This window comes from Pongo abelii, chromosome 6 (assembly GCF_028885655.2).
Source record: "Pongo abelii isolate AG06213 chromosome 6, NHGRI_mPonAbe1-v2.0_pri, whole genome shotgun sequence".
Lineage (NCBI taxonomy): Eukaryota > Metazoa > Chordata > Mammalia > Primates > Hominidae > Pongo > Pongo abelii.
Genome location: NC_071991.2, coordinates 99,873,701 through 99,901,563, shown reverse-complemented (window position 1 = coordinate 99,901,563; position 27,863 = coordinate 99,873,701). Strand labels below are relative to the sequence as shown.

General features: G+C 40.4%; 1 protein-coding gene and 1 pseudogene across 9 annotated transcripts in view; both read left to right on the top strand.

Annotated features, from left to right (window-relative positions):
- The window catches only part of NAPEPLD (N-acyl phosphatidylethanolamine phospholipase D), a 53,313-nt gene that overhangs the window by 8,366 nt on the left and 17,084 nt on the right, over window positions 1-27,863 (top strand). For 5 of the 9 annotated variants that reach the window (XM_063725474.1, XM_009243083.4, XM_009243084.4 and 2 more), the window contains 2 exon segments: window positions 15,537-15,846; window positions 24,111-24,757. In XM_063725474.1, coding sequence (XP_063581544.1) covers window positions 15,537-15,846; window positions 24,111-24,757 — 957 coding nt within the window. 9 annotated transcript variants of the gene reach the window in all.
- LOC129060440 (large ribosomal subunit protein eL19-like) lies at window positions 1,274-6,756 on the top strand (annotated as a pseudogene).

Genomic DNA, 27,863 nt, shown 5'->3' with positions numbered 1-27,863 from the left:
AAATTTTGTTGAAAGCCAAAAAAACAAAACAAAACAAAAGGCGAGCCTTGTCAGTGAGACCATAACTGTTTGCTAAATGCTACTAACTTTAGAACCTAGGTATCTACTCAAGATAAATTTATTGAATTTTCCTTGTAGATCCAACATGATTAGTGGAAAGAGCATGGGCTTTGGCATCTGGTCAACTTGGGTTTCATCCCTAGATCCAACTGTTACCAACTTTATTGCTTTATGGAAGCTATTAAACTCTGTGAGCCTCTTTTACATCACCTATAGCATGAGGATAATAATTATCTAAAGTGCCTGGTACATAGTAAGTGCTTAGTAAATGATAAATGGACCAGGTGCCGTGGCTCATGTCTGTAATCTCAGCACTTTAGGAGGTCAAGGCAGGAGGATTGCTTGAGGCCACGAGTTCAAGGCTGCAGTGTGTTGATCAAGGCACCCACATATGGATTAGGAAAGCTGTATTTTGGGCATTTGTTACCATTAGTGTTTTTATAGCTCCCCTAAACCTGAATCTCCCAGTTATGGTGATCGTATCAGTTAGGATTAATTTGCTGTGATTTGAAAGATTGCTCAAATATGTTTTTCCTACACATGAAAGAAGTCCAAAGTTGGACAGTTCAGCCTTGGTATGGTGGGCCCTGAAGTCCTTCTGGCTCTTCTCGATGCCATTCCTTGGATGTGGCACCCTCCTGGCTCAAGATGGCTCCAGGTAGCCAGATGCAGGACAAATCGAGAAGAATGCCTCTCTTTCCCTTAAGGAGACTTCTGGAAGCACCATAAAAGGCTCGTATCACATTGTTCAAAGTGTCACCAACTTGGCCATCCCTAGCTAGAAGGCTGGGAAATGTCATCATTTAGCTGGTGCATAGTTACCCTAAGTAAAACGGGTTCTGTTACTGAGAAGAAAAGGAAGAGAAGATTTTTTTTTTTCTAAACACATGACAGATTAAAGAACACTAGATTTTATGGTAGGCATGTTTTCGTCTTTACCACTGTGCTACCACTTTACCACATAGAATTTAACTACTCAATTATTCCCCAAGACTTTTCCATTTTTATTTATTTATTTTATGTTTATTTATTTATTCTTAGACAAGCTCTTGCTCTGTCACCCAGGCTGGAGTGCAGTGGCATGATCACGGCTCACTACAGCCTTGACCTCCTGGGCTCAAGCAATCCTCCTACCTCAGCCCACCATACCTGGCTAATTTTTGTGTGTGTGTGTTTTTTTTTGTTTTTTTGTTTTTTTTTGTAGAGACAGAGTCTCACTGTGTTGCCCAGGGTGGTCTTGAACTCCTGGGCTCAAGTGATCTGCCTGCCTTGGCCTCCCAACATGTTGGGATTACAGGTGTGAGCCCCTGTACCTGGCCAGTTTTAATTTTTGTTAGCAGAGTTGGTGGGGATCTCCACTGTTGACTTTTGTCTCTCTGTCTTCTGGTCACTTTTGCTTCTATTATTTGACTCCTAGCAGGAGATCTTTTAAAAAACAATTAACTATATCCCAATGAAGAGTGATTAGGAGTTTAAGCTCTGGTTTTTTCATTTATTCATTCCATAAATATTGTGCACTCATTGTGTACAGGCTGCTTTGTGTTATTGACAGTGTGAATCATTACTGATTATATTTCCTTTTTTTGACTTGGCTTCCTGGGGGCACAGAGTCAAATTTGTGACTCAGTTGGATTGAGTACAAGACTTGCCCTGTCAAACTTTCTTTTTTTCTGTCACCCAGGCTGCAGTGCAGTGGCACGATCTTGGCTCACTGCAACCTCTGCCTCCCTGGTTCAAGTGATTCTCCCACTTCAGCCTCCCAAGTAGCTGGGATTACAGCCACTTGCCACTATGCCCGGCTAATTTTTGTATTTTTGGTAGAGATGGGGTTTCACCATGTTGGCCAGGCTGGTCTCGAACTCCTGACCTCAAATGATCCACCCGCCTCGGCCTCCCAAAATGCTGGGATTACAGACGTGAGTCACCATGCCTGGCCCCTGTTAAACTTTCTACCTAGCAATGTAGTTAGTCTTCCCATCCCACTGTATAGCAGTTTCAGGATGATGCTGCCTCTCTAACTTGGAGTGCTGAACAGGAAGTAAGAGTTGGCTTTACGGTAGGCAGCTGCCAGGCTAGCATAAATTCTGGCATACCAGAAAATCCCTTTGATCCTTCCTAAATGCTTGTCTTACTTTGTGCCAAATGACTAATGATTTAAAGCAGTGGTTCTCAACCCTGCCTGTATATCAGAAACACCCACAGAACTTTTAAAAGTTATCTAGAGAAACTGCCCCACCTGACATTTTGATTCAGTAGCCTCGGGTGTAGTTTAAAAAGCTCCACAGGGGAGCTCTTTCCTTTCGCTGCTGTGGCCGCAGCCATGAGTATGCTCAGGCTTCAGAAGAGGCTTGCCTCTAGTGTCCTCTGCTGTGGCAAGAAGAATATCTGGTTAGACCCCAATGAGACCAATGAAATCACCAATGCCAACTCCCGTCGGCAGATCCGGAAGCTGATCAAAGAAGGGCTGATCATCCACAAGCCTGTGATGGTCCATTCCCCCGCTTGATGCCGGAAAAACACCTTGGCCTGCCGGAAGGGCAGGCATATGGGCATAGGTAAGCGGAAGGGTACAGCCAATGCCCGAATGCCAGAGAAGGTCACGTGGATGAGGAGAATGAGGATTCTGCACTGGCTGCTCAGAAGATACCACGAATCTAAGAAGATTGAGCGCCACATGTATCACAGCCTGTACCTGAAGGTGAAGGGGAATGTGTTCCATGTGGATTCTCATGGAACACATCCACAAGCTGAAGGCAGACAAAGCCCTCAAGAAGCTCCTGGCTGATCAGGCTGAGGCCCGCGGGTCTAAGACCAAGGAAGCACACAAGAGCTGTGAAGAGCACCTCCAGGCCAAGAAGGAGGAGATCATCAAGACTTTGTCCAAGGAGGAAGAGACCAAGAAATAAAAGCTGCCCCTTTGTCTGTACATACTGGCCTCCGTGATTACATAGATCAGCCATTAAAGTAAAACAAGCCTTTATCTGCTTGCAAAAAAAAAAAAAATTCCACAGGTCATTCTGATGTACATTTGAGGTTTAAGGGCTTGTACCCATGTGGACTGGAAATGTTCTAGGGAGGATTTGCACTTTGTTCCTTATCTGTCACACACTGGAAATCAGATCTTTCTTGAAAACCTGTTTTGACCATGGAAAAAGCAGATGAGGGGAACAATATGATAGTAGAGTCACTCGGGTAAGAGAGGCAAGAATACTGAAATGCTTTAGGGGAAACTTAGTTACTCATGATTTATGTAGAGCTGGCCTTGCTTGCCTGTTTTGCCAGCTCCCATTGTGGGAAATTTTTCCTTTGAGCAAAAAAATCTGTTTAACTGGAGCTTCAAGCTCTGGGAAAAGTGCTGAGTCTGCATGTGGCCACCATTAGTATCATGAGTTTTCAGCTTCTGCTCCTTGGGCCAGTGAAGGGAGATAAAGGGAAGTCAGGTAGATTATTACTTTCAGAATCAGGAGACTATCAATGAGTCTTCTGAGCTAATGAGAGCCTTCTGGTGACTCCAGGAGGGTTAGTGAGGCCACAAGGAACTATGAGGTCGTGTAGGAATCCTGTTTTGAATTAAGAGTTCTGCACTTTGGGAGGCCAAGGCGGGCAGATCACGAGGTCAAGAGATTGAGACCATCCTGGCTAACATGGTGAAACCCCGTCTCTACTAAAAATACAAAAAAATTAGCCGTGCGTGGTGGCGGGCGCCTGTAGTCCCAGCCACTTGGGAGGCTGAGGCAGGAGAATGACGTGAACCCGGAAGGCGGAGCTTGCAGTGAGCCGAGATCACGCCACTGCCCTCCAGCCTGGGCGACTGAGCAAGACTCTGTCTCAAAAAAGAAAAAAAAGAGTTCTGTGAATTCCAAGATCAGGCCTTCTCTTACTCAAATAGAATAAAAACACATTCCAGAGTTTATTCTGTTTCAGTTTATTCACACCATTTCCCTCAGCTTCCCTTATCACATTAGTGTAGAAATGCAAAAATGGTATACATGTATAACCTACTATCTCATTAAAACTGTTAACTGTTTATAGCATAATAAAACAGTGGCTTAGTTATTGAGTGCTTACTATGTACTGTGTGCCAGAGACTGGGCTAAGAATTATGAAACAGGCTTAGGATGATAAGGGGCAAAGTTGGGAAGCATTTATTTTAAGATGTTTTCAATTCTTTTGCCCCATCTTCTGGTAATGTAGTTTTTCCTGATAACCCATTCAAGTATATTTTAGTTATATTCATTTTTAATATGCTTTTATAATTTGCTACAAACTTTCTGCTATTCTTAAACAGAGGCTACTGAATTGAACTCAGGGAACTTAAAGTCCCTTTGAATCTCAAGATTCTGTTAAACTTTTGGGGATGTCTCTAGCCTCACTCTGACCCTGTTATTTACAGTGTACTGAAGACTCAGGAGATGGCTGAACAGGGTCTGATGTAGTCATGTCCTGGGCCTTGTTTTCCTGTAAAAGTCTCACTGTTTATTTTTTGTTGTTTACCTTTTTCTCACAGAGGATGGACCACACATGACACTGCGGGCAGAATAACATGTCTGCCCCTTTGCCAAATTCATTTGTGAGTGAATCAGGGGTTCAAGTAACCTCTCTAGTGACTTTGTTTCTTTCCATCACCCTCTCTGTTGCCATCAGGGCCCTTTAACTTGTTGGCTGAATTCAGAAAGTTCTGAGCTTTTCAGTGTCTCTGACCTGCTGGATCACAGGACTGTTGCTGTCACTGTGGACCGCTCAGCACCTAAGGAAAAGTATTCCTCACCATCTTGAGAATTTGGCCAGTGTGTTTTGGAAATGACTTATTCTAAAGTCTATACCATTTTCATTAATCAGAGCTGACACTTCTGTAAACATGATACTGAGCCAAAATCTATGGTTTCTTATGATTTTTTTCCCTAATGGATTTTGAATCCCTAGAGGTCAGGGGTTCATATTCTCCACAGCAAACTGGAGAGCTAGGACTTAGATAAAGTAGACATTCTAACAATGTTTGTTAAATACGACTTTTAAAATATTTTAAGTGGAAGCCCTTACAGGTAATATCTGGAATCTTTTGAAGTTTGAAAATCTAATGGCTATTTGTATCAGATTTATATGTCCCGGCTCTTAATAACCTCCTAGCCTACGTGATAAACCTGTGAAATTGCACTTTCTTCCAGTAGATAACTGTGCTGTTCTCAGGTGAAATACTTTGCTTATCCCTTGCCAGTCCAGCCTGGGGAAGGCAGCTGGACCTGAGCTGGGAATTTTATTTGAGGGAGTGGAAATAGGAGGGGTTGGCCAAGGCTGAGTTAGAGGGGACAGCTCTTTAGTGGCCTGAGTTGGCTCTTTGGTGCAGCTGAAGATTGTTAGAATTTTAGAGGTGGAGAGACTTTAGAGGTACAGCCCAGTCCTCTTATTTTACAGATGAATGAAAGTGAGCCTCAATGATGTTAAATGACTTTTTAAAGGCTACAGAAGGCTGGGCATGGTGGCTCATGCCTGTAATCCCAGCACTTTGGGAGGCCAAGGCAGGTGGATCACCTGAGGTCGGGAGTTCAAGACCAGCCTGGCCAACATGATGAAACCCTGTCTCTAATAAAAATACAAAAAATTAGCTGGGTGTGGTGGCACTTGCCTGTGATCCCAGCTACTCACGAGGCTGAGGCAGGAGAATCGTTTGAACCTGGGAGGTGGAGGTTGCAGTGAGCCGAGATCGCACCACTGGACTCCAGCCTGGGCAACAAAAGCAAAACTCTGACTCAAAAAAAAAAAAAAAAAAAAAAAAGGGCTATAGAATTCAGTAGGGTCAAAGTTGGAACTGGACTGAAGTCAGAAAGAAGTGCAAAGTGTGCTTTTTTCCCTCTTTCTCTGTCCTATCCAGGAGCTATGAAGATATGTTTCTCCTTTCCGTTTCTTTACAGGTTATGCATTAAATTGGAAGGTTTTCTTTTTGTATACTTAATTATGAGATGGAGATAGTAGAGAGAAAGTAGTCCCATTTGGAAGCTTTTTTTTTTTGTTAAAATCTTGGCTCAGGAACAGTAAATGAACATTTAAGATCATCTACCTGCCTGGCCAACGTGGTGAAACCCCATCTCTACTAAAAACACAAAAATTAACCAGGCTTGGCGGCGCATGCCTGTAATCCCAGCCACTCGGGAGGCTGAGGCACGAGAATCGGTTGAACCTGGGAGATGGAGGTTGCAGTGAGCCGAGACTGCACCATTGCACTCCAGCCTGGGTTACAGAACAAGACTCTGTCTCAAAAAAAAAAAAAAAGAAAAGGAAGGATCATCTGACATATTTAGGATGTATTTCAAGTTCCACAGGCATCAACTTACTGTTCCTCCTACCTTGTCCTCCCCCAACCTTTTCTTTTTTGGTTTTCTTTTCTTTTCTTTTTTCTTTCTTTCTTTCTTTCTTTCTTTTTTTTTTTTTTTGATACAGCATCTTGCTCTGTCACCCAGGCTGGAGTGCAGTGGCTCAATTACAGTTCACTGCAGACTTGACCTCCTGGGTTCAAGCAGTCCTCCCACCTCAGCCTCCTGAGTAGCTGGGACTACAGATGCGCACCACCACACCTGGCCTGACCTTTTCAATTAAATACTTCTGTATATCATTTAGGTATAATTGATTATACCGGAAATGAACCTGCACTTTGTGCTTGCTATTTTTTTTAAGGTATTAAAGACATGATAACTATGTTATTTCAATAAGTATTTTATGCCTGTTTTCCAGATTTGCCGTAACATGATATTTTAATTTGATCACCCTAAGGATTCCAGTCATAAAAGGTATTCATAAATGGGCTTTGTTCTTAAGCCAGCTGTTTCTCTTGTTTTATTGTTTTTGATTCTAATGAAAGCTTTGCTTTCTTACTTACATATGTAAATATGGGGAAAACCTCTTATTGTAGAGGAAACTTCTAGAGTGTTTATGTATTTTGCTGACTTAAAGTCTGTTAATAGACTGTATCCCAAAGATTCAAATTACGTTTTACATTCTTTCCTCTCAGAACTATTTATTTGGGGCCGGACGTAGTGGCTCATGCCTGTGATCCCAGCACTTTGGGAGGCCAACGCAGGTGGATCACGAGGTCAGGAGTTCGAGACCAGCCTGGCCAACATGGTGAAACCTGTCTCTACTAAAAATACAAAAATTAGCTGGGCATGGTGGCGGGCACCTGTAATCCCAGCTACTTGGGAGGCTGAGGCAGGAGAATCACTTGAACCTGGGAGGTGGAGGTTGCAGTGAGCCGAGATTGCACCACTGCACTCTAGCCTGGGCAATAAGAGCAAAACTCCGTCTCAAAAAAAAAAAAAAAAAAACCAAACAAACAATTTATTTGGACTCTTAAATGCTTTTGGTTGGTTGGCATTTCTTTGTGAATTATTTGTCAAAATAATTTTTTGTCTATAATTGGATGAATGCTTTGTGATAAATTTAAAGTTTTAACAAAAGAAAATACTTTTCTTAAAGGATAACAAAACTTAACGTACTTTTATAGTTACGTAAAATTAAGGAAAGAAAAATGAAAAAAATTCAGCAACTTAGGCTTTTAAAGCCATATGAAATTCTAGAATGTTTTATCTTTCACCTGAAAAACAACTCAGTTGGATCAAAAGGTCCTATTTATCATATATTCTTTACTCTTCAATTTAAATTTTTTTTTTTTTTTTTTTTTTTGTTTTGTGAGACAGAGTCTTGCTCTGTCGCCCAGACTGGAGGGCAGTGGTGCAATCTTGGCTCACTGCAACCTCTGCCTCCAGGTTCAAGTGATTCTCCTGCCTCAGCCTCCCAAGTAGCTAGGACTACAGGTTTGGGCTGCCATACACAGATAATTTCTTTTTGTATTTTTTTTTTTTTTTTTAGTAGAGACGGGGTTTCGCCATGTTAGCCAGGCTGTTCTCGAACTCCTGAGCTCAGGCAGTCTGCCCACCTCGTCCTTCTAAAGTGCTAGGATTACAGGTGTGAGCCACTGCTCCCGGCCTCAACAATTTGCATTTTTTTTTTGAGGTGGAGTCTCACTCTGTCACCCAGGCTGGAGTGCAGTGGCACGATCTCAGCCCACTGCAACCTCCACCTCCTGGGTTCAAGTGATTCTCCTGCCTCAACCTCCCGAGTAGCTGGGATTACAGGCGTGCACCACCACTCTTGGCTAATTTTTTTTTTTTAATAGGGTTTTGCCATGTTGGCCAGGCTGGTCTCGAATTCTTTTCCTTGGCCTCCCAAAGTATTGGGATTACAGGCATGAGGCACCACAACTAGCCAGCAATTTCCATATGTATAGCACTTTGAAGTGCTAACTCATGGTCTCCTTGAATGACTAACAGACATTTAAAGTGACATTTAGGAGTTACCATCTTTATTGAACAGATGAGTAAGCCCAAGTTTAGAGAGGCTGAGTTACTCCCCGCAATCTAATATCTCTAGTTAATAGTAGAACTGGAGTCGTTTTTCTGACTCCTAACTAGTGTTCTTTCCACTCTTGTGAAGATAAATTATTTGGTGATATATATAGAGATTTATATGTACATATATCTAAATGTATATTATGAGTGTACATTCTATTTTTGATGCAATAATTGTTATTAAATGTTGTCATACTCTCAGGTCCTCTATATTAAGCTTCTGTTTGCTTTGTTTTCTTTTAGCTTCTTAGCAAAACTTGTTGTTTTGCTAGGTCAATAAAGTGTGGTAAGAATGAAGTTTAGTGATAACAGTGCAGTACTTTTTTGGTTGATGAATGTTGTATACATACCTCCCACAGAACATTCTCCCTCTTATTATCCAGTGTACTTCCTGTGCTTGGACGTATCTGCCCTCCCACTGGTTCCCTAAATGCCTCTGGGAGTAATACCAGTATTGCCTGGAATCTTATTGAATGTGAAGGATGGGAACAGTTTAATTTTACCCCCACTGAAGCCCTTTGCAGATATTTCAGTGAATTGACATAGTTTCATTAGCCATGTTATCTAGCATTGTATCAAAAGGGCCCTTTCTCTTCAATAAGGATAAGGAGAACAAATACAGAATTGTTAAGTTTAATGTTATTTAGTCAGAGATATCTGAAAATACACTTCTGAATACTTCCCAGATTTAACGTCAGCATCTTTGTTGTTACATAATGGACAGGAACTCAATTAGTATTTATTAAATGTCTACTCTGGGAATGATTTGCCGCTTCATAATTTATGAGTATGTTGAAATCCCAAATGTATGTTGTACTACTGTGATTTTTTTCTTTAGCTTTTTACATGATAAAGCAGTGCATTCAATTCTAGGCAGTTGGCAAATCTTAAATGTTGAAAAAAGAAAGCATGAAACATTTGCTTTTGAAATAGAGAATTCTTATTTTTTGAAAGCATTTTACCAATGTGTGCAGTTATTGAGAGAAAATATTTGTACTTGGCTGACTTGTCTTCACCAAATGTCACAGCTCAGACCTCTCTTTGGTTGGAGACATAGGGGTAAGTCCTTCTGCTGTTAAATAGGCAATTAATCTTCAAAAGCTGTAGAGCATGTCCTTGATAATTACTAGATGGAATTTATGTTGTCCTTTTTGTAATACATTGTTCTTTAAAAAAGAACATTTGTTTTATTTTTTATTTTTATTTATTTATTTTGAGACGGAGTCTCACTCTGTTGCTCAGGCTGGAATCTTTGCTCACTGCAACCTCTGCCTCCTGGGTTCAAGCGATTCTCCTGCCTTAGCCACCTGAGTAGCTGGGACTATAGGCATACACCACCATGCCTAGCTAATTTTTGTATTTTTAGTAGAGATGGGGTTTCACCATGTTGGCCAGGCTGGTCTCGAACTCCCGACCTGAGGTGATCCACCTGCCTCGGCCTGCCAAAGTGCTGGGATTACAGGCATGAGCCACCGTGCCTGGCTAGAACATTTGTATTTTATATTTATCACCTGTCACAGGGGTTTGTTACCTTTAAATTTTCTTCTGGATTCTAGTTTTCTAGAACAAATTTAGCATTTGGTATGTTTATAACTAGCTGTTGTTCACAGAGGGAAAGAGGATGAGCAAATTAATTATGCTTCTGATTATATTTAATTACCAAAAGCAGTGTTTTCACTCCTGTCCCAACATATTTATTTTTCAACACAAAATGCTATATTTCATCCATTTTGAGATAGACATTTTATTCACATTTTAACACCACTGATATCAGTATATGTCATGTATAACGTGTGACCTAACTATAATTGATAACATTTTTACTTCGTTAGTGGCACATGACACATCAGGGTGCCTTACAATTCATGGTATTTTTATTTATTTATTACTTATTTGTTTAGATTGCTCTTTCAGAATTCATGGATCTTAAATTGAATCAAAATCAGTACAATGGAAAAATCTTTATCAAGTTTTAAAGCACTTTTTGAAACACAGGTTGTTTACAATTTATGTGTATTCATGTACACATCTACTTTCAGTTGGTGTTGGCCTGAAATCAAGGGTGGATTATTTTCATTTACATTGTTAATTTTGGAAACAGTTACATAACAAGCAATAGTTTGAAATTTGCCACATTTAATTACAGAAACTCCAGCTAGATATGTTAAGGGGTTTGTCAAGCTTGAAAAGCTCAAAGCTAGTTAACACAGGACCATACAGACAACCCACTCTTCCTCATTCCTAGTTTTTCTGTCATTTTATCTGTGGTGTTTGAGGATGACTGTTGCGAGATTGTTGCTGTGTCCTCTACTGAGTGCCCAGAAGACACTGGGGATGAGGAGCGTTCTTGTGCGACCCACTCTCAGGCTGAGGCTCCTTTGTCACTGGAGCACCTGTTGGCAGAGCTTGTCATTTTGCACATTCACCAAATAGGCTTTGAGTATTTTTCCTCCAGAAAAACCAGTCCAGAGTTTCAAGGCTCAGGTTTTACGTGCTTCTGCTCTTTCTTGCCCTTTCAACAGTGCATCGTGTGAAATGGTGCTTCATAGTTTCATCATTTTGTATTGCTTTAACATCTGTCATGGATGGCAATCCATAATCCTGTGACTATACATTTCCCCATACCCCAAGGATATTACAGCGTGGCAGTTGGTCTCCCTGAAATGGGTACATGATACATCTGAGGAAATAGTTTCAGGCCATGTTTATGGAGCAGAAGAGAGTGTGGAGAGTGTGGGTAGGGTTAGAAACACAGACCCTGTGAACCATCTTGCTGACCTTTGCCCTCAAGAAACCCTTTGGAGGTTTTTTCGTTTTGTTTTGTTTGTATCAGATTTTTTTGTTTTTTGTTTTTTAAAGAGCATTTCTGAAAACTGGACTTTGTGTGTGTTAAGGGAGGGGGTTTGTTAGGAGAGGATGGCTATTTGGTAATGAGACCTGTTTCCATAGATTGATTGGGGTGAAAGACTGAGTGGATGGGAGGTGAGGAAATGGAGGTCGTGTGAATAGACAACTTTGAAAAAGCTTATTATTTAGCGAGAAGAAAGATCACTGCACCAATTTTTTCTTTTATCTTCTTTTTGTTTCTTTTCTTTCTTTCTTTTTTTGAGACAGAGTCTCGCTCTGTTGCCCAGGCTGGAGTGCAGTGGCATGATAACAGCTCACTGCAGCCTCAACTTCCTGGGCTCAAGTGATCCTCCCCGTCAGCTCCTGAGTAGCTGGGACTACATACAGGCTTGCAACACCACAGTGGGCTAATTTTTTTTTTTTTTTTTTTTGCCCCTAAAGCAGCCTGAATCCATTTCCTTTGGGTGTCAATGAGGACTTTCTCTTGGGTTCTTGCTTTCTCATGACCTCAAACCCTTCTCAAACTCACTGGGTCACAATCCACCTTGATTAGTGGTGCTGCCATTTCTGACTCTTCCCACTCTCCTCCCGACCAACCAGCCCTACAAAGTCCAAAATGTGTGACTATCCAAGTACTCTCAAGTCTTATTGATTCATTTTCTTTATTGTCTCTTGGATTTATTCTGCTTTTTCTCTTCTCATTGCACTGCCTCCTCATCTTTTGACTGGGTTGCTATTCACTGTTAAAAAGTGGGGATTATGATACCTACCTTGAGGGTCTGCTAGGAGCATGAGTTTAAATGAAATATGTGAAACATGTGGCATGGTGGTTCAGTGTTATTGGGTGTTCTAGGCTTCTTCTGTTTTCGTTCCATCCATCTCCCAAGCTCCAGTTTTTAGCCACTTCCTTTGTTTTTAATCCTGCTACCAGAGTTGTCTTCCCTAAGTACACCATTTTTTTTTTAGACGGAGTCTCCGCAGCCTCCGCCTCCTGGGTTCAAGCAATTCTCCTGCCTCAGGCTCCCAAGTAGCTGTGACTACAGGCGCGCACCACCATGCCCAACTAATTTTTGAATTTTTAGTAGAGACGAGCCTTCACTGTGTTGGCCAGGCTAGTCTCGAACTCCTGACCTCGTGATCCACTCGCCTCGGCCTCCCAAATGGCTGTGATTACATGCGTGAGCCACTGTGCCCAGCCCTTAAGTACACAGCCTTTTAAGTGTGTTCAGTGTTTCCCCATTGCTTGCAGTGTAGCCCAACCTCCTTAGAGGGAGTCCGTCTTTACTACAATCTAGTCCCATCTTTACTGTCTAATCTTTTAACCCTTTATAGTCTCGACTTTCATAAACCTTCCTTGCTTTTTTTTTTTTTTTTTCCCTTGAGACAGAGTCTCACTGTCGCCCAGGCTGGAGTGCAACAGCGCAATCTCGGCTCACTGCAACCTCTGCCTCTAGGGTTCAAGTGATTCTCCTGCCTCAGCCTCCTGAGTAGCTGAGATTACAGGCACAGGTCCACCACGCCCGGCTAATTTTTGTGTTTTTAGTAGAGACAGGGTTTCACCATGTTGGCCAGGCCAATCTTCAACTCCTGATCTCAGGTGAGTCATCTGCCTTGGCCTCCTAAAGTGCTGGAATTATAGGCATGAGCCACTGCGCCTGGCTCTTCCTTGCTTTTTATGTCCTAGATACATTAGACCACTAGATTTTGTTCAAAACCCTATTTTGATGTTGTCTTTGTGGTCTTTGAATCAAAATGTCCTTTTTTCCTTTCTCCCTTATCCCTTCATTGTTTAAAACAACGAGCCAAACATTTATTAATGTATTTGGTAGAATTATGATATATATGTGTGTATATATACATACATATGTATATGTATATGACAAATACAGGTATCTCATAAGCTGTTTTATCATGACAAGGAGTAGCATGAGGTCACCTCTGCCATCTGTTGGACATATTATCTTTTTGAGAAGTAACTTAAACTCTCTAAACTTGTACATTTTCATCTGTTAAATGAAATGAGGTTCAGCTGGATGGTCATTGTTTCTGCTCTTTGTAAAGTCCTTGGCCTGAACTTAATTATAACCCAGAAAATGTGATTCTATGAGAGCTTACTCTCCGAGACCACTTTAAGTTCTAGAATAACTTAAAGAATTTAGCTATAATCCTAGCACTTTGTGAGTCCGAGGAGGCAAGCAGATTGCTTGAGCCCAGAAGTTCCAGGTCAGCCTGGGTAACACGGTGAAACCCCATCTCTACTAAAAAATAAAAAAGTTAGCCAGGCATGGTGGCACACACCTGTGGTCCCAGCTACTTGGGAGGCTGAGGTGGGAGGATACCCTGAGCCCGGGGAGGTTGAGGCTGCAATGAGCCGTGATTGAGCCATTGTATTCCAGCCTGGGTGACAGTGAGACCCTGTCTCAAAAATAAAAAAAATAAACAATTTAGATGTATGGCCGGTTAACAAGTTTAGGGAAAAGAATGAGCATTTGTGAGTGCCAAGTACCTTATGTACCTGTGCCATTTGATCCTTTCAGAGAAACCTCCACAGGTAGGTCGATAGTTTACCGGGAGAAAATGGAGGATGAGAAAGGGTAAGCTATTTGCCCCAAGTATAAATCTTGTTAGACTCTTAACTCTTGAGCTCTCACACACACAGCGATGGCTGAGCAACAGCGTGTGCTTTAGCTTTAGTCAGCTGGGGTTTCTTTTCTTCACAGTGATTCTTCTCTAGATTACAGACTGCTTACTCTAGACAGTTTGGAAAAAAAGTTTTGGTTCTGTGTACGTGTTCATCCTACAGTTTGTGTTTTTTCCCTTTCTTTCTGGGGCAGTATTTCCATTTAAACACTATTGTAGCCATAAAAATAATATTTGGCTTTCTGTTACTGTGCTCATTTCCTTATTTCCACTTATAAAATGTGCTATGTGTGTGCATTGTATTTAAACTAATGAAACAGAAAGCAAATGTTTAACAGAATAAGAAAGAAATGAAATTCATGGCAGATACTTTACTTACCACTTTTGTGTATCTGGAGTCCTGTATAGGTCAAAATCAGCGATTTTAATGCCTTGAGTTAAGCAGTAGCAGTAGTAGCAGGAATAACAAGGTCAGCAGCAACAGCTGACATTGATTGAGCTGTGATGGTGGGTTTATGTGTGTGTTACTATGTTTCCAGTTTCCTTACTTGTATTACAGGTCTTCTTAATAAACCTAGGAGGCAAGTAATGTTCTCTCCATTTTATAGATGAGGAAATCAGGGTACAGAGAGGGTGGGAAACTGGCTCAAGGTCGTATAGCTAGGATACATACTCACTGACTTGGCAGTTCTGATATATTTAAATGTATTTTATTGATCAGTTAAATACATTATTGAAATGTCTCTCAGTTAATGTGTTATCTCCTTTCCAGGGATTTGGACTGGCTGTACTTTCTGGGGGCGTTGGTTACAGAATATCTTCAGTGTACATATGACTAAGCCTAGTGGTGTATATATTCGACTTGCTTGAATTACTAAATTCCCTCAAGGAACTGAAGCATTCCTTACTATGCATTGTTAACAATACTATTTTCTAAATACATGGATGAAAATATTATAGATTCATGAAGATGCATTAATTTATTCTACAGAATGTCATTGAAATGGAAAATTTAATATGCTTACATGCTGGCTGGGGAAATATGTTGTTTTGGATTACAGGAGATAAAGGATTTTTTAAGGGCTTGGCAGTTATGTTAATAGGTAAAGCAAACATCCTTCTTTCTTTCGTGGTTTTTTTTTTGTGTGTGTGTGCAATGGCGTGATCTCAGCTCACCACAACCTCCACCTCCAGGGTTCAAGCGATTCTCCTGCCTCAGCCTCCTGAGTAGCTGGGATTACAGGCATGTGCCACCATGCCTGGCTAATTTTGTATTTTTGGTAGAGATGGGCTTTCTCCATGTTGGTCAGGCTGGTCTCGAACTCCCGACCTGAGGTGATCCGTCCGCCTCGGCCTTCCAAAGTGCTGGGATTACAGGTGTGAGCCACTGCGCCTGGCACATCTTTCTTATTTAGCAAGAAGTGATACTGTATTCTAAAATTGTGCCTTGCAAGAAGAAAGTTTCAGCTAATACAGACATAATATTTTTATAAGTTTAGAGAAATTTTTATTGGCTAACAAATAGTACCTTGTGTTATGTTTGAATGCCTTTACGTTCAACTCAGTATTTTTCCCCCTTGTTTTTTTTAGTTCTTCACCAAAGGACATGGATGAAAATGAAAGCAACCAGTCTCTGATGACAAGCAGCCAATATCCTAAAGAAGCAGTAAGAAAACGTCAAAATTCAGCACGGAATTCCGGAGGAAGTGATTCTTCTAGGTTTTCTAGGAAAAGCTTCAAACTGGATTATAGGCTAGAAGAAGATGTAACTAAATCCAAGAAAGGAAAAGATGGGAGATTTGTGAATCCGTGGCCAACATGGAAAAACCACTCTATTCCACATGTTCTCAGATGGCTGATAATGGAGAAAGATCACAGCAGTGTTCCAAGTTCTAAAGAGGTAGCGCTTGGCTTTTTTGAGTGCTTTATATTTGCTCTTCATATATGACACTCTAGTTATTTGAGCCCTTATATATCATAAGGCATAGAATTAGGTCTGAGGAGATAAAGTGGATAGGTGTAACCTAGGCCCTAAAGTTCATCATTCAGTAACAGAGTACATATAGGAATAACCAACCCTGATCTGGTGGCAACTAGAGGTAGGAACAGAGTGCTTTAGAGGTACAAGAAAGAATGTGATGCTGACAGGCAGAGCTGGAGATGGCTTCACAGAGGAGGTGAATATTTCAGCTGGGCCTAGACAACTAAAAAGTATTTTGACAGTGATTTTCCAGGTAGATGATGGCATGAACAAGGTCATGAAGGTGAGACAGTGTATTACATGCTCTGCAAGGTAGTAGCCTGGTACATGTGTGGAATATGGATCATGAGGGTGAAGGCATGGCCTAGAGTGCTTGGCTTTTAACCGTTGGATAAGGCTGCCAAAGCTGTGAAAGGGAGCTTCAGATGACCTTTCCAGACCTTGAAAAGTTGACTCTAGGTTCCTAGCCTTTAAATGTACTAGTTTTACTTAAGATGATTCTACTTGGCCTCCTCCTATTCTGTTAGAATAGATAGATCACAGTTTTAGGTTAAGTTGATTTCATGGTTTACACTGAGTATATCAGTATTTTTCATTGGTGAACGAAGTAAGTACTATGGCTGTGTCTCCTTTCCTTATATACCTCTCCCTCTGCCATGTTAACAACATCTCTTTCATCTGCTTGACTTTCTGTGTATTTATGACGATTATTTCCCTGCCTCCTATGGCCTCTCAATGCCATTTTCCTGAGGGAAAGACTCTCAGGTGGTCGTTCAGCACTGGGCTGTAGTCTGAGCTGATGCCTTCCCAGGGTCTCTGCCGACTTCCATTCTAGGGCACCCTTCACCAGCCTCCTGGGCTGCCTTGTGTCTTCTATGGTAGCCCTTATTATCTGCATCCCACTTGTTCCTCTTTCTGTGTCATTTTCTCATTTTGGTGGAGCATATTTTCAGTGAACTTCCTGAGAAAGGGTACATGGAAAGTAAGTTTTTTGAAATCTTGCTTGTCTGAAATGTCTTTATTCTCACTCATAATTGATAGTTTGGGTATAGAATTTTTGTTTAGAAACAGTTTTCTCTCAGAATTTGAGAGTATTGCCTCCATAACTTTATTTCTAGTATGGCTATGGGGAGGTTCAGTGCCATCCTTACTCTCGATCCTTTGAACAGGCCCTTTGTTTTCTCTCTAGAGACTTTGAGAATCCTCTCTTTGGCACCAGTGTTCTGAAAATTGCCATGATGTGTAGTTCTTTATTTATTCATTGTGCTCTGTGTGTGGTGGGCCCTTTCAGTCTGAAAATCCATTTCCTTCAGTTCTAGGAAATTTCGTCTGTATCTTTGAAAATGTCCTTCCCTACATCTTTTTATTCTAAAATGACTATTAGTTATAGTAGTTCTATTTTGGACCTCCTGGATCAATTCTCTGTAATTTAAGAAAATTTATTCTATGTTTTATCTTTTTAAAAATATTACATGGCCAGGTGCAGTGGCTCATGCCTATAATACCCACACTTTAGGAGGCTGAGGCAGGTGAATTGCTTGAGCTGAGGAGTTCAAGACCAGCCGGGGCAACATAGCAAAATGCCATCTCTACCAAAATAAATAAATAAATAAAATAAAATACAAAAAATTAGCCAGGTGCAATAGAGTGTGCCTGTAATCCCAGCTACTTGGGAGGCTGAGGCAGGAGAATCACCTGAGCCTGGGAGGCAAAGGTTGCAGTGAGCCAAGATCACGCCACTACACTCCAGCCTGGGTGACAGAGCAAGACCCTGTCTCAAAAAACAAAATAAAACAAAAAAAATTGCATTCTGAGGAGTTGGCCCCTGGGAGGAATGATGCTAGGTGCAGATGCAGTGTGGCTTTTGATGGTGACTTATGGACAGTTGTGTCCCAAAGGAGGGATGAGAATAACTGCTGAGGTCCTAAAGAGCAAGCCTAACTTCAGCCATTGGCACATAGGCATTAAACGGAAACCTGGAAGTTGAAATGATAGAATCTTACTTGTCTAGACTAGCTTTATGGTTTTATTACTGGTAACGTTTTTATCTGTTGATTGAGTGCAGATTTTTGGAGACCTTTTAAAGGTATAGAGAATCGGCTTGACATCAGTGCACATGGAGCAAGTTTTAAAGAAGCAAAGAACTCAAAATTCATGCTTGGAGAAGTGCAGGCAGACCTGATTTCCTAAAGACGTCTAGGGTTTTTAATGACCACAGATAGCAAGCAAGCAAGCATGCAGCTTATATTTCACATATATGATAGGGTCTCACTCTGTCACCCAAGCTGGAGTGCAGTAGCCCTTTGAGGCTCACTACAGCCTCAAACTCCCGGGCTGTAGTGACCCTTAGCCTCCCGGTGGTTTTTGTACACAGCCTGATGGAGTTTCATGGCAGAGAAGATTAATTAAACAATGTCTTTCAATTTTAATAAATTTCAGCAATTCAAAAACAATTTACATTCTGAAAAATTTCCTCAAGAATTTGTTTCGTTTTTATTTATTATTATTATTATTTATTTATTTTTTTTTTTTGAGACAGAGTCTCACTCTTTCTGCCCAGGCTGGAGTGCACTGGCGCCATCTTGGCTCACTGCTACCTCTGCCTCCCGGGTTCAAGTGATTCTCCTGCCTCAGCCTTGTGAGTAGCTGGGACCATAGGCGCCTGCCACCACGCCTGGCTAATTTTTTTTTGTATTTTTAGTAGAGATGGGGTTTCACCATGTTTGGCCAGGCTGGTCTCGAACTGCTGACCTCAGGTGATCCACCCGCCTCGGCTTCCCAAAGTGCTGGGATTACAGGCATGAGCCACTGTACCTGGCCCTGTTTGTTTCATTTTTAAACCTTGTGTCTCATAGAGTCGTAGGGATGACTGAAAATGTTACCATATACAATTTTTTTATAAAACTAGAAAATATGAATACTCTGATTGCAACCATTCATAAAATAGAACTACAAGTACAGATCATAATGTTAACAGTGGTTATAATATCTGCACGTTGATATAATGATGGCAACTATTTATATTTTTCTGCATTTTCCACATATTAAGAGCATTTTCTCTTATAATCAAGGAGTTTAAAAATACTAAGCCATTTTGATAGATCTTATACTCTTAATACACATGGCAAAAATGTCAAACATTGGCATCAATAATGAATTGAATTGGAGTTATTTTGGTAACACATGTATCTTTATTCAGTGTTCACATATATCTTATAAATGTGAAAAAGAAAAATGTTATTTTTTAATTAAAAAAATCTGAGTTGCAGATTACAGTATAAGTAGTAAAGTTTTCTAAGATGGTGAAAATGTACCTTCAGTTGGAAGAAAAGTATTACCTTGTCTTCTTTAAAAGTGATATTTTAAAAACATGGTTTAAATGGATTTGAGTCACATCTTTCTTTTTGTCTCATTAATACACACAAACACATACTCTTAAAATAGTAAGTATGTTAAGAAGATATGAGTTTCATTGTTTAATTTTAATGTAAGTTAATATTTATGCCATCGAAGGAGCATGGCTTAGTGAAAGAGAGGTCTTTTGAGTCAGGAAGACCTAGATTTCACTCCTGATTGGGTACTTACCTCTTGCATGACTTTGGCAAGTTTCTTAGTGACCCCAGTCTGCCTTGGTCTGGTCATCTGTAAAATGGCAGTAATATTTGCTTCACAAATTTAGATGACACAGTATACCTAAAGCACCTTGCAAAGAGTAGCTATTGAATGAACGTTAGTATTTTTCCCTTTTCCCGAGAAAAGTAAAACATTAACTAGTGTACTGGTTAATTATGAGTCTTGGGATTTTCCATTTTGCAGCTTTCAAAAAGGAAGACCAGCCAAGAAAGTCTTGATCTAGCCATGAAAATGCCACGTGAGTGATTAGTTTCCTCAAGTAAACAAGAGTCCATCCTCTCCCCACCCCTTTTTCTATATGCTTTTTCTTTCTTCCTTTTTTTTTTTTTTTTTTAAGACGGAGTTTTGCTCTTGTTGCCCAGGCTGGAGTGCAGTGGTGTGATCTCGGCTCACTGCAACCTTCACCTCCTGGGTTCAAGCGGTTCTCCTGCCTCAGCCTCCGAGTAGCTGGGATTACAGGTATGCACCACCATGCCTGGCTAATTTTGTATTTTTAGTAGAGACAGGGTTTCTCCATGTTGGTCAGGCTGGTCTCAAACTCCTGACCTCAGGTGATCCACCCGCCTTGGCCTCCCAAAGTGCTGGGATTACAGGCGTGAGCCCCTGTGCCTGGTCTATTATTATTTTTTAATTATTATTTATTATTATTTTTAAATAGAGACAGGATCTCACTATGTTGCCCTGCTGGTCTCAAACTACTGGCCTCAAACAGTCTTCTAGCCTAGGCCTCCTGAAGTGTTGGGATTACAGGCATGTACCACAGCACCAGCCTCAAACTTTTAAAAATAGTTTTATTAACATGATATAGGCTTCACATATTTAAAATGCATAATTTAATGAGTTTTGACATATGTATATACCCATGAAAAGATCACCACAATCAAGATAATGAACATATATATTATCCCCAAAAGTTTCCTTGTGTCCTTTTGAAATTCATATCCCCTTATTCTCCCAACCTAGACCCCAGGCTGTTACTTTTTACAAAAACATGTTATTAAATGAGATTTAATGAGAGGAAGTATGGTTTACTACAGTGGGTCTGGCTGGGTGACCTCGCCTGAGTGCTGTAACTTCCCTAATTCATTGTGTTCTTACCTGTAGAATGGAGCTGGTTTATAGGACCTACTTCCAGTGTTGTGGTCGTAGCCAGTAGCAGTTAGTACAGTGTCTAGCACATAATAAGCACTTCATAAACAGTAGCTATTGTTAATAGTATTTTGTTTTGTGTTATGCTAAAGTACTTGATACATTAGGTAGTTCATCATCATTATGTGCCCGATATGATGCCAAGTACGAGTACGTAGTAGGTACTCAGTTTATATTCATTCCGTCTCCCTTTCCTCATTAATTCTGGATAAGTATACCTCTTGGCATATGTCATTGTTCTCTAACCCTAACTACCAAATTTAAGAACTGATTGAAAGTTGACATTCATTCATTTACTCATCCATTCAACAAATTTTGTTGAGCACATGCTGTGTTTCATTAATCAAACTGAGCACTGAATGATTCCACCTTTCATAAGACATGGGATAAATTCTGTGTACATATAACCAGAATATCCAGAGGAGATGTGTGAATAGGGGGACATGGAACTTGAGAGGCAGGAGTGAGTGCTTCTAGCTGTGGGACTCAAGAGATGGTCCAAAGGGATAAGGGGGAAGGTAATTTAACCTGAGAAATGGGATGAGTACCGTGCAGGGTTCTTGAGCTCAGTCTAGGAGTGGGAAGCAGTATCCATGTAGGTGGGGCACAGCACATGTGGAAGAGGAGCATGAAACAGCCCGAGAGAATTGGGGCAGTCCCTGGGCAGCTCATTGCTGGGCTGAGGAGGTGAGACAGACTTTGTCAGGCAGTAGAGAGCCAGTGGAGATTTTGCAGCAGAGGAGACTAAAGTTATACCTTAAGTTGGCTGTTTTTGAGGTGGCTTTTGTGCATGGATTGAGTTGACAGGCAGATAGTTGAGCAATCTGGAGAGCTTTGAATGTCTGAATATTTCTTAGCATCTTAACTAGGTTAGTAGCTCCACGGAAATGCAAAAGGGTTGGAACTTGCTTGCTTTTTCTTTTGGGCTACTTGTAGAGTGCTTATTATGTCCCAGCCACTCCTAATTCTGTCCTCACAGGAATGAAGCTAGGTACAATTATTACACCTGTTTTCCAGATGAGGAAACTAAAGGTTAGAGTGGCTAAGAGAAACCTTTTTGTCCTCCACCTGTGCTGCTCCTTCTCTTCCTGTCCAGGCCTTCTTCCCATTCAGACTCACTCTCCCATTGACCTCTCAGTTTCCCTTCACCAGCATCTCCCCATCTGCCCTCTCTTGTCTGTGTCTACCGGTGTATCCTTTGCTCAGGTCCTCATCTCTTCATATCCTGGCAACTGTTGTGACACTCTCCATGCCATCATTTGGACTCTAGAATTGTTTTATCTAAACATAATTGGGTCATGTCTGTGTGTATGTGTGTGTGTGCACACGCGTGTGCACATGCATGCATGTGTACGTGTGTGTGCACGTGTGAGGGCAAAAAGATACTTCCTAGGCCTGGCATGGTGGCTCACACCTGTAATCCTAGCATTTTGGGAAGCAGATCGCTTCAGCCCAGGAGTTCGACGCCAGCCTGGGCAACATGGCAAAACCCACCCTGTCTCTACAAAAAAAAAAAAAAAAAAAAGGTGCTTCCTCATTGTCTTAGAGTGAAGCGTGACACTCAAGGCTCTTACTGTGTTCCCATCTTTATAGATTTAGTTTGTCCCCTGCCCTCAAACACCACATTCCTGTTTGGCTCTGTACCTTTGCTTGGGTAGTTTCTCTACTTGAAATGCCCTTCTTCCTTTTCTCTGCATCATGAGTTTCTCATCATTCTTCAGGAACTCACACAAGTCACTGTGTCTGTGATGCCTTTGGCAACTGGGCTCTTCATTCCTTCTTATCAGGCTATAACATGACCTGTATTTTAACTACTTCTCCAGTACCACACCCTTTCAAAGTTGATTTAGTGGCAACTTGCAAACATACATAAAGCAGTAAAAAAAGAAATGGATGAGGTATAGAATTACTATACCTAGCCAGTCTAGGAGCAAAATGGACTATTAGACTAGAAAAATAAAGCCAAGAATAAAGTTAATATAGAAATACACATTCCATCATGTGCTGCACATTGCTGCAGGTGGCCTCAGCTTTTCCTCTGAACTTCCTAGTTAAAGAGAGAAGTAGCATGAAATCTTAAGAGTTTTCCCAGTGACAGAAATGACAAAGCCAGGTGCTCTGGAGAAGGAGAGTTTTTCCTGAAACGAGATGGGAGAGAAATGTTTCTGGGGTAAGTAGGAAGGTGGAGGTGGTACCAAGTCTGCAGCCTGAACACATACATGGCGAGTTTCATGAGGTGGCTTCCTATGAGAGACCTCCATGCAACTATATAGCATGGTACCAGAGCACAATTCAGTAAAAGAGCTTTATAAAAGCCAGGACTGTGATGCTGCAACCTTACAACTTTTTGTTGGCCTAGCTTAATCCAAGTATAAAATGTAGAATAACCAAGGAATAATACTCTTCACGCTTTGTTATAGTTATTGTTTTATATCCATTTACGGCCCCCCTTATCTCAGTGATCAGCTTCTCACAGGAAGGGATCATATTCACGTTGGTTTGATTAATGGTAGCAAATCAGAAAGGTAAGGAATGAGGAAAACAATTTATGACTGTGATTTGTCCAGGAATCATCACAGCGCTCCATTTTGAATTATAGGTACTCAGAAAGTGAGATTCAGGCCAGGCACAGTGGCTCATGCCTATAATACCAGCACTTTGGGAGGGCAAGACGGGATGATTGCTTGAGCCCAGGAGTTCAAGACCAATCTGGGCAACATAATGAGACCCTATCTCTACAAAAAATAAAAAATTAGCTAGATATGGTGGTGCTGTGTGCCTGTGATCCCAGCAGAGAGGTTGAGGTGGGATGATCACTTGACCCTGGGAGGTTGTGGCTGTAGAGAGCTCTGATTATGCCACTGCACCCCAGCCTGGGTAACAGAGCGAGAGCCTGTCTCAGACAAAAAAAAAAAAAGAAAAAGAAAAATATCAGATTCATGATTCATGTCTGAGAGCCAAGAGCTACAAATAAATGGTCATAAGCTTTCTTTACTATTTCCAGGGACTGACCTGCTTTTAAGGCAGTTTTTAGCAGCAAATACATCAGCTGAGTAGAATGGCAATAGAAAAATGACTGCATCTAGGCCAGTCTACTTCTGGCACTACTGAAGAGAACCTTTAAAAAATTAATACATTTAGCAGCACTCAAAGTTTTAAATTTAATTTTCTCTTTTGCATTTGGGAGGAAGAAGATTACCATATTATCATGATTATTAAGTCAGATTCAGAAAGAAGTATGCATTTTCAAGAAAAAAGCAAAAGTGTAGCAAGTTTATTGAATGACTGTAGTTCTCTGAAAATAGCTCTTCTTGCCATTATTTAGGTCAAAATGTGGACTATGATGATATAATACTTTTTTTTCTAACTACTCTTTTGTCTTGCTTTCTTTATACACAAAGGAACTTGACAAAGAACTCCCAGTGCTTAAGCCATATTTTATCACTAACCCTGAAGAAGCTGGAGTGAGGGAAGCTGGCTTAAGAGTCACATGGCTGGGACATGCCACGGTAATGGTGGAAATGGATGAGCTCATATTTCTCACGGATCCCATCTTTAGCTCTCGTGCTTCACCATCGCAGTACATGGGTCCAAAGCGATTTCGTCGTTCCCCATGCACAATAAGTGAACTCCCTCCAATAGATGCGGTCCTTATCAGTCACAACCACTATGACCATCTGGACTACAATTCTGTCATTGCTTTGAATGAGCGATTTGGTAATGAGTTGAGATGGTTTGTGCCTTTGGGTCTCCTTGACTGGATGCAAAAATGTGGCTGTGAGAATGTGATTGAGTTGGACTGGTGGGAGGAGAATTGTGTCCCCGGACATGATAAGGTCACCTTTGTTTTTACACCTTCCCAGCACTGGTGTAAAAGGACTCTAATGGATGACAACAAGGTGCTATGGGGCAGCTGGTCTGTCTTGGGGCCTTGGAATAGATTTTTTTTTGCAGGAGATACTGGTTATTGCCCTGCTTTTGAAGAGATAGGAAAAAGATTTGGACCTTTTGACCTTGCAGCTATTCCCATCGGAGCTTATGAACCAAGGTATGTAGACTTCCAAAGAAAACATTCCTGCTACGTGATAAATTAACTGAATTTAAAAGTAAAGCAATTATGATTTTTGTGACACTGTAATTTATGATTTTAATGGTGGACTTTGTTATACATGATTGGGGGTTGGTAGGTCAGATTCAATTAGATTTTATTTTTAAATATTTTAAATTAAATATTTTTTAAATTGACAAGTAAAAATTGTGTATATGATGTGCAACATGATGTTTTGATATATGTATGCATTGTGGAATGACTAAAACTATTTTACATGTGCATTATCTCACATACTTATGTTTTTGTGGTGAGAATTAAAATATTTTAATTATAGTCGTATGAGTTAAAAAAATTACTCAAAATCAGGGATGATGTTACCATAAGAAAGGGATCAAGGTTTAAAGAATTACTTTACCTAGCCAGAAGTTCACATACCATTCAACTAAACTGGTGAGCCAGTAATAAAACCTACTCTTGTTCTTTCACATGGAGAATACTTTCTTTATATAACCACTTTTTGCTCCATAACTTGAGTGCCCCAATCCCCTGTCCTATAGCTCTCCTACGTTTAGCAAAGAGAAAAAGCAAGGAATTGGCCTATAGCATTAGTCCCTGGTGAGGGACTGAAGTTAATCTGGTCATGGTGTTATTGTACTACTCACCACTCATCCTTCAACCTTGACATACTATTGACCTATTTCAGAGCAGCGAAAGGTCACACTCTCATTGGACACCTAGGAGACTCATCCACTGTCTTTGTTTTCCTTAATATTCTCTGTTTAGGGAAAAGAGAAGTGATTTCAAAGAATTTAGATTTCAGTCAACTCTGGTTTATATGTGCAAATAAAGAGAAAACAAAACACTAATAGTAACAAAGCAATGGATAATTTAAAAAATATTTTATTATATAATGCATGGACAGATACATACAAAAACATTTTGTTTAGGTAATTCCATAAGCGGAAGAACAAGTATTTCTCTAATACATAGATGAATTGAATGAATCTAATCTTTTGTTTTCATCTGATTTTGTTATTTGCTAAATTTTTACATTCACTAAGACGATTTTGTCCCTATTTTTATTTACTAATGCTTATTTATCCCTTTTTGTTTTTTGCTAGTTTCCTTATTTGGAGGGGCTAGATATTTTTACCCTTTTTTGGTTCTTGATAATTATTAAAATGATTACAAATCAGTATTGGTGCTTGAATTTTACTTTTCTAATTAAATAGTTATAATTCTAATGAAACCTTTCAAAACCTGTCAATTTATATTTTTAGAACTGTTACAAATCAATTATGTGTTTGTAACATAAAATTGGTCTTTACTCGATGTATGTTCCTTTTTTGGTTGGTTGTTTGAGATGGAGTCTCACTCTGTTGCCCAGGTTGGAGTGCAGTGGTGCGATCTCGGCTCACTGCAACCTCCGTCTCTGGGTTCAAGTGATTCTCCTGCCTCAACCTCCCAAGTAGCTGGGAATACAGGCACCTGCCGCCATGCCTGGATAGTTTTTTTATGTGTGTTTTTAGTAGAGACACGGTTTCACCATGTTGGCTAGACTGGTTTTGAATCCTGACCTCAGGTGATCTGCCTGTCTCAGCCTCCCAAAGTGGTAGGATTACAGGCGTGAGCCACAATGCCCGGCCTGATGTATGTTCTTAATAGATTAGAACATCTTTTATTTGTTATGAAAATAAGTTTTCATATGTAGTAATATATAAATTTGTCACATATATTTGTGATGATAAAATGTGTACAACCAAATTTACTCACATAATCCCCCTTTCCTGCTTGCATTGCAGGCAAACAGGAAACAACTAAGATGAGAAAAAGACAAGGAGGCCATTATTTGCCCTAAGAGAGTTAAATTGTGGTAGCCTCTAATGTGTAGTCTGTTTCTTTGGTTACTATTAACAGCTTTAGAAATAAGATATTGAATAACGCTTGAGAGTGCTCTATAAATTTAAGATGTTTACACCGAAAACAACTTTCAGTAATATGCTTGGAATGTTTCATTCTTACTTTAGGGAATCTCCTGTCACCAGGTATTCTATCCAAGTCAGTTAAGATTTTAAGTTTTTATTTTAATTGTTATATCACAGTAAAAAATTTAAATCTATTTCAGGTGGAAAGGAATATATCTATCCCTTTGATTTGCATTAGGATTTAAAAAAAATCAAGAGAGAAACACCAAAAACCGTTTTCATCTTTCCCTGAATTCCAAGAGTCAGGAGATATGGCAGAACAGTGCTGCTCTCATTTGCTGTTGAGGAGAACACAGTGGCTTTGTTTTCAGCCTTCTGTAGGACCCAGCAACTCCTAACAGTAAATATCTGTTGCAGATGGATAAACTTCTCCATGATGTCTTCTGTAAAGTGTGGAAGCTCCTGTGCTGAATCCATGTCTGTTGGTCTTCACTGTAGTGTTAGTTGTCACTGGCAGACTAGGATATAAATAATGTGAACACAGTGTTGTTCTTCCTCCTTGAAACTGATGGCTTGGAAGGCAAAGGATTTGCTTGTAGACAGTACACTTTCTCCTTTATATCAGGAATAATACGTCTTTCTTCTGAAAGTGTTGGTTTTGTTTACTGTTTTGGGAGAATTCTATGAAAGTAGATGATGTTCTTTATGCTTTCCTAAGCCTTGTCTTGTTTAATCCTCACAATACCCTCACATAGTGGGGTAAAATTTATATTTCACAGACAAAGGAATAGCAGCTCAGAGAAGTTGAACAGGCTTTCCAAAGGCATTCTAAGAACTGCAAGGCTGGGATTCACACCCAAGCCTTCTGCCTCCTGAGCCCTCGCTCTTCCCGAGGCATTAGGCAGCCTTTCATTATTTCCTTAATCATTTACCCATTAGTCTGATCTTCTTGCCAAACCGAACACCTCATTGTTCAGTTTTATGATTAAATAAAATTTCTTGAATAGTAATTGGATATTTGGCTCCTGGTCTTTAAATTTTATGTACTAGTTTTTGTTTATTTTTAGCAAGTTTTTACAAATTTGTATCAGCAGGACATACAAATTCTTTTGTAATTGGAGCTTTGGTTTTTATTTCTTTACCAATTATTCAGTTTCTTTGATTCATATCCAGGACTG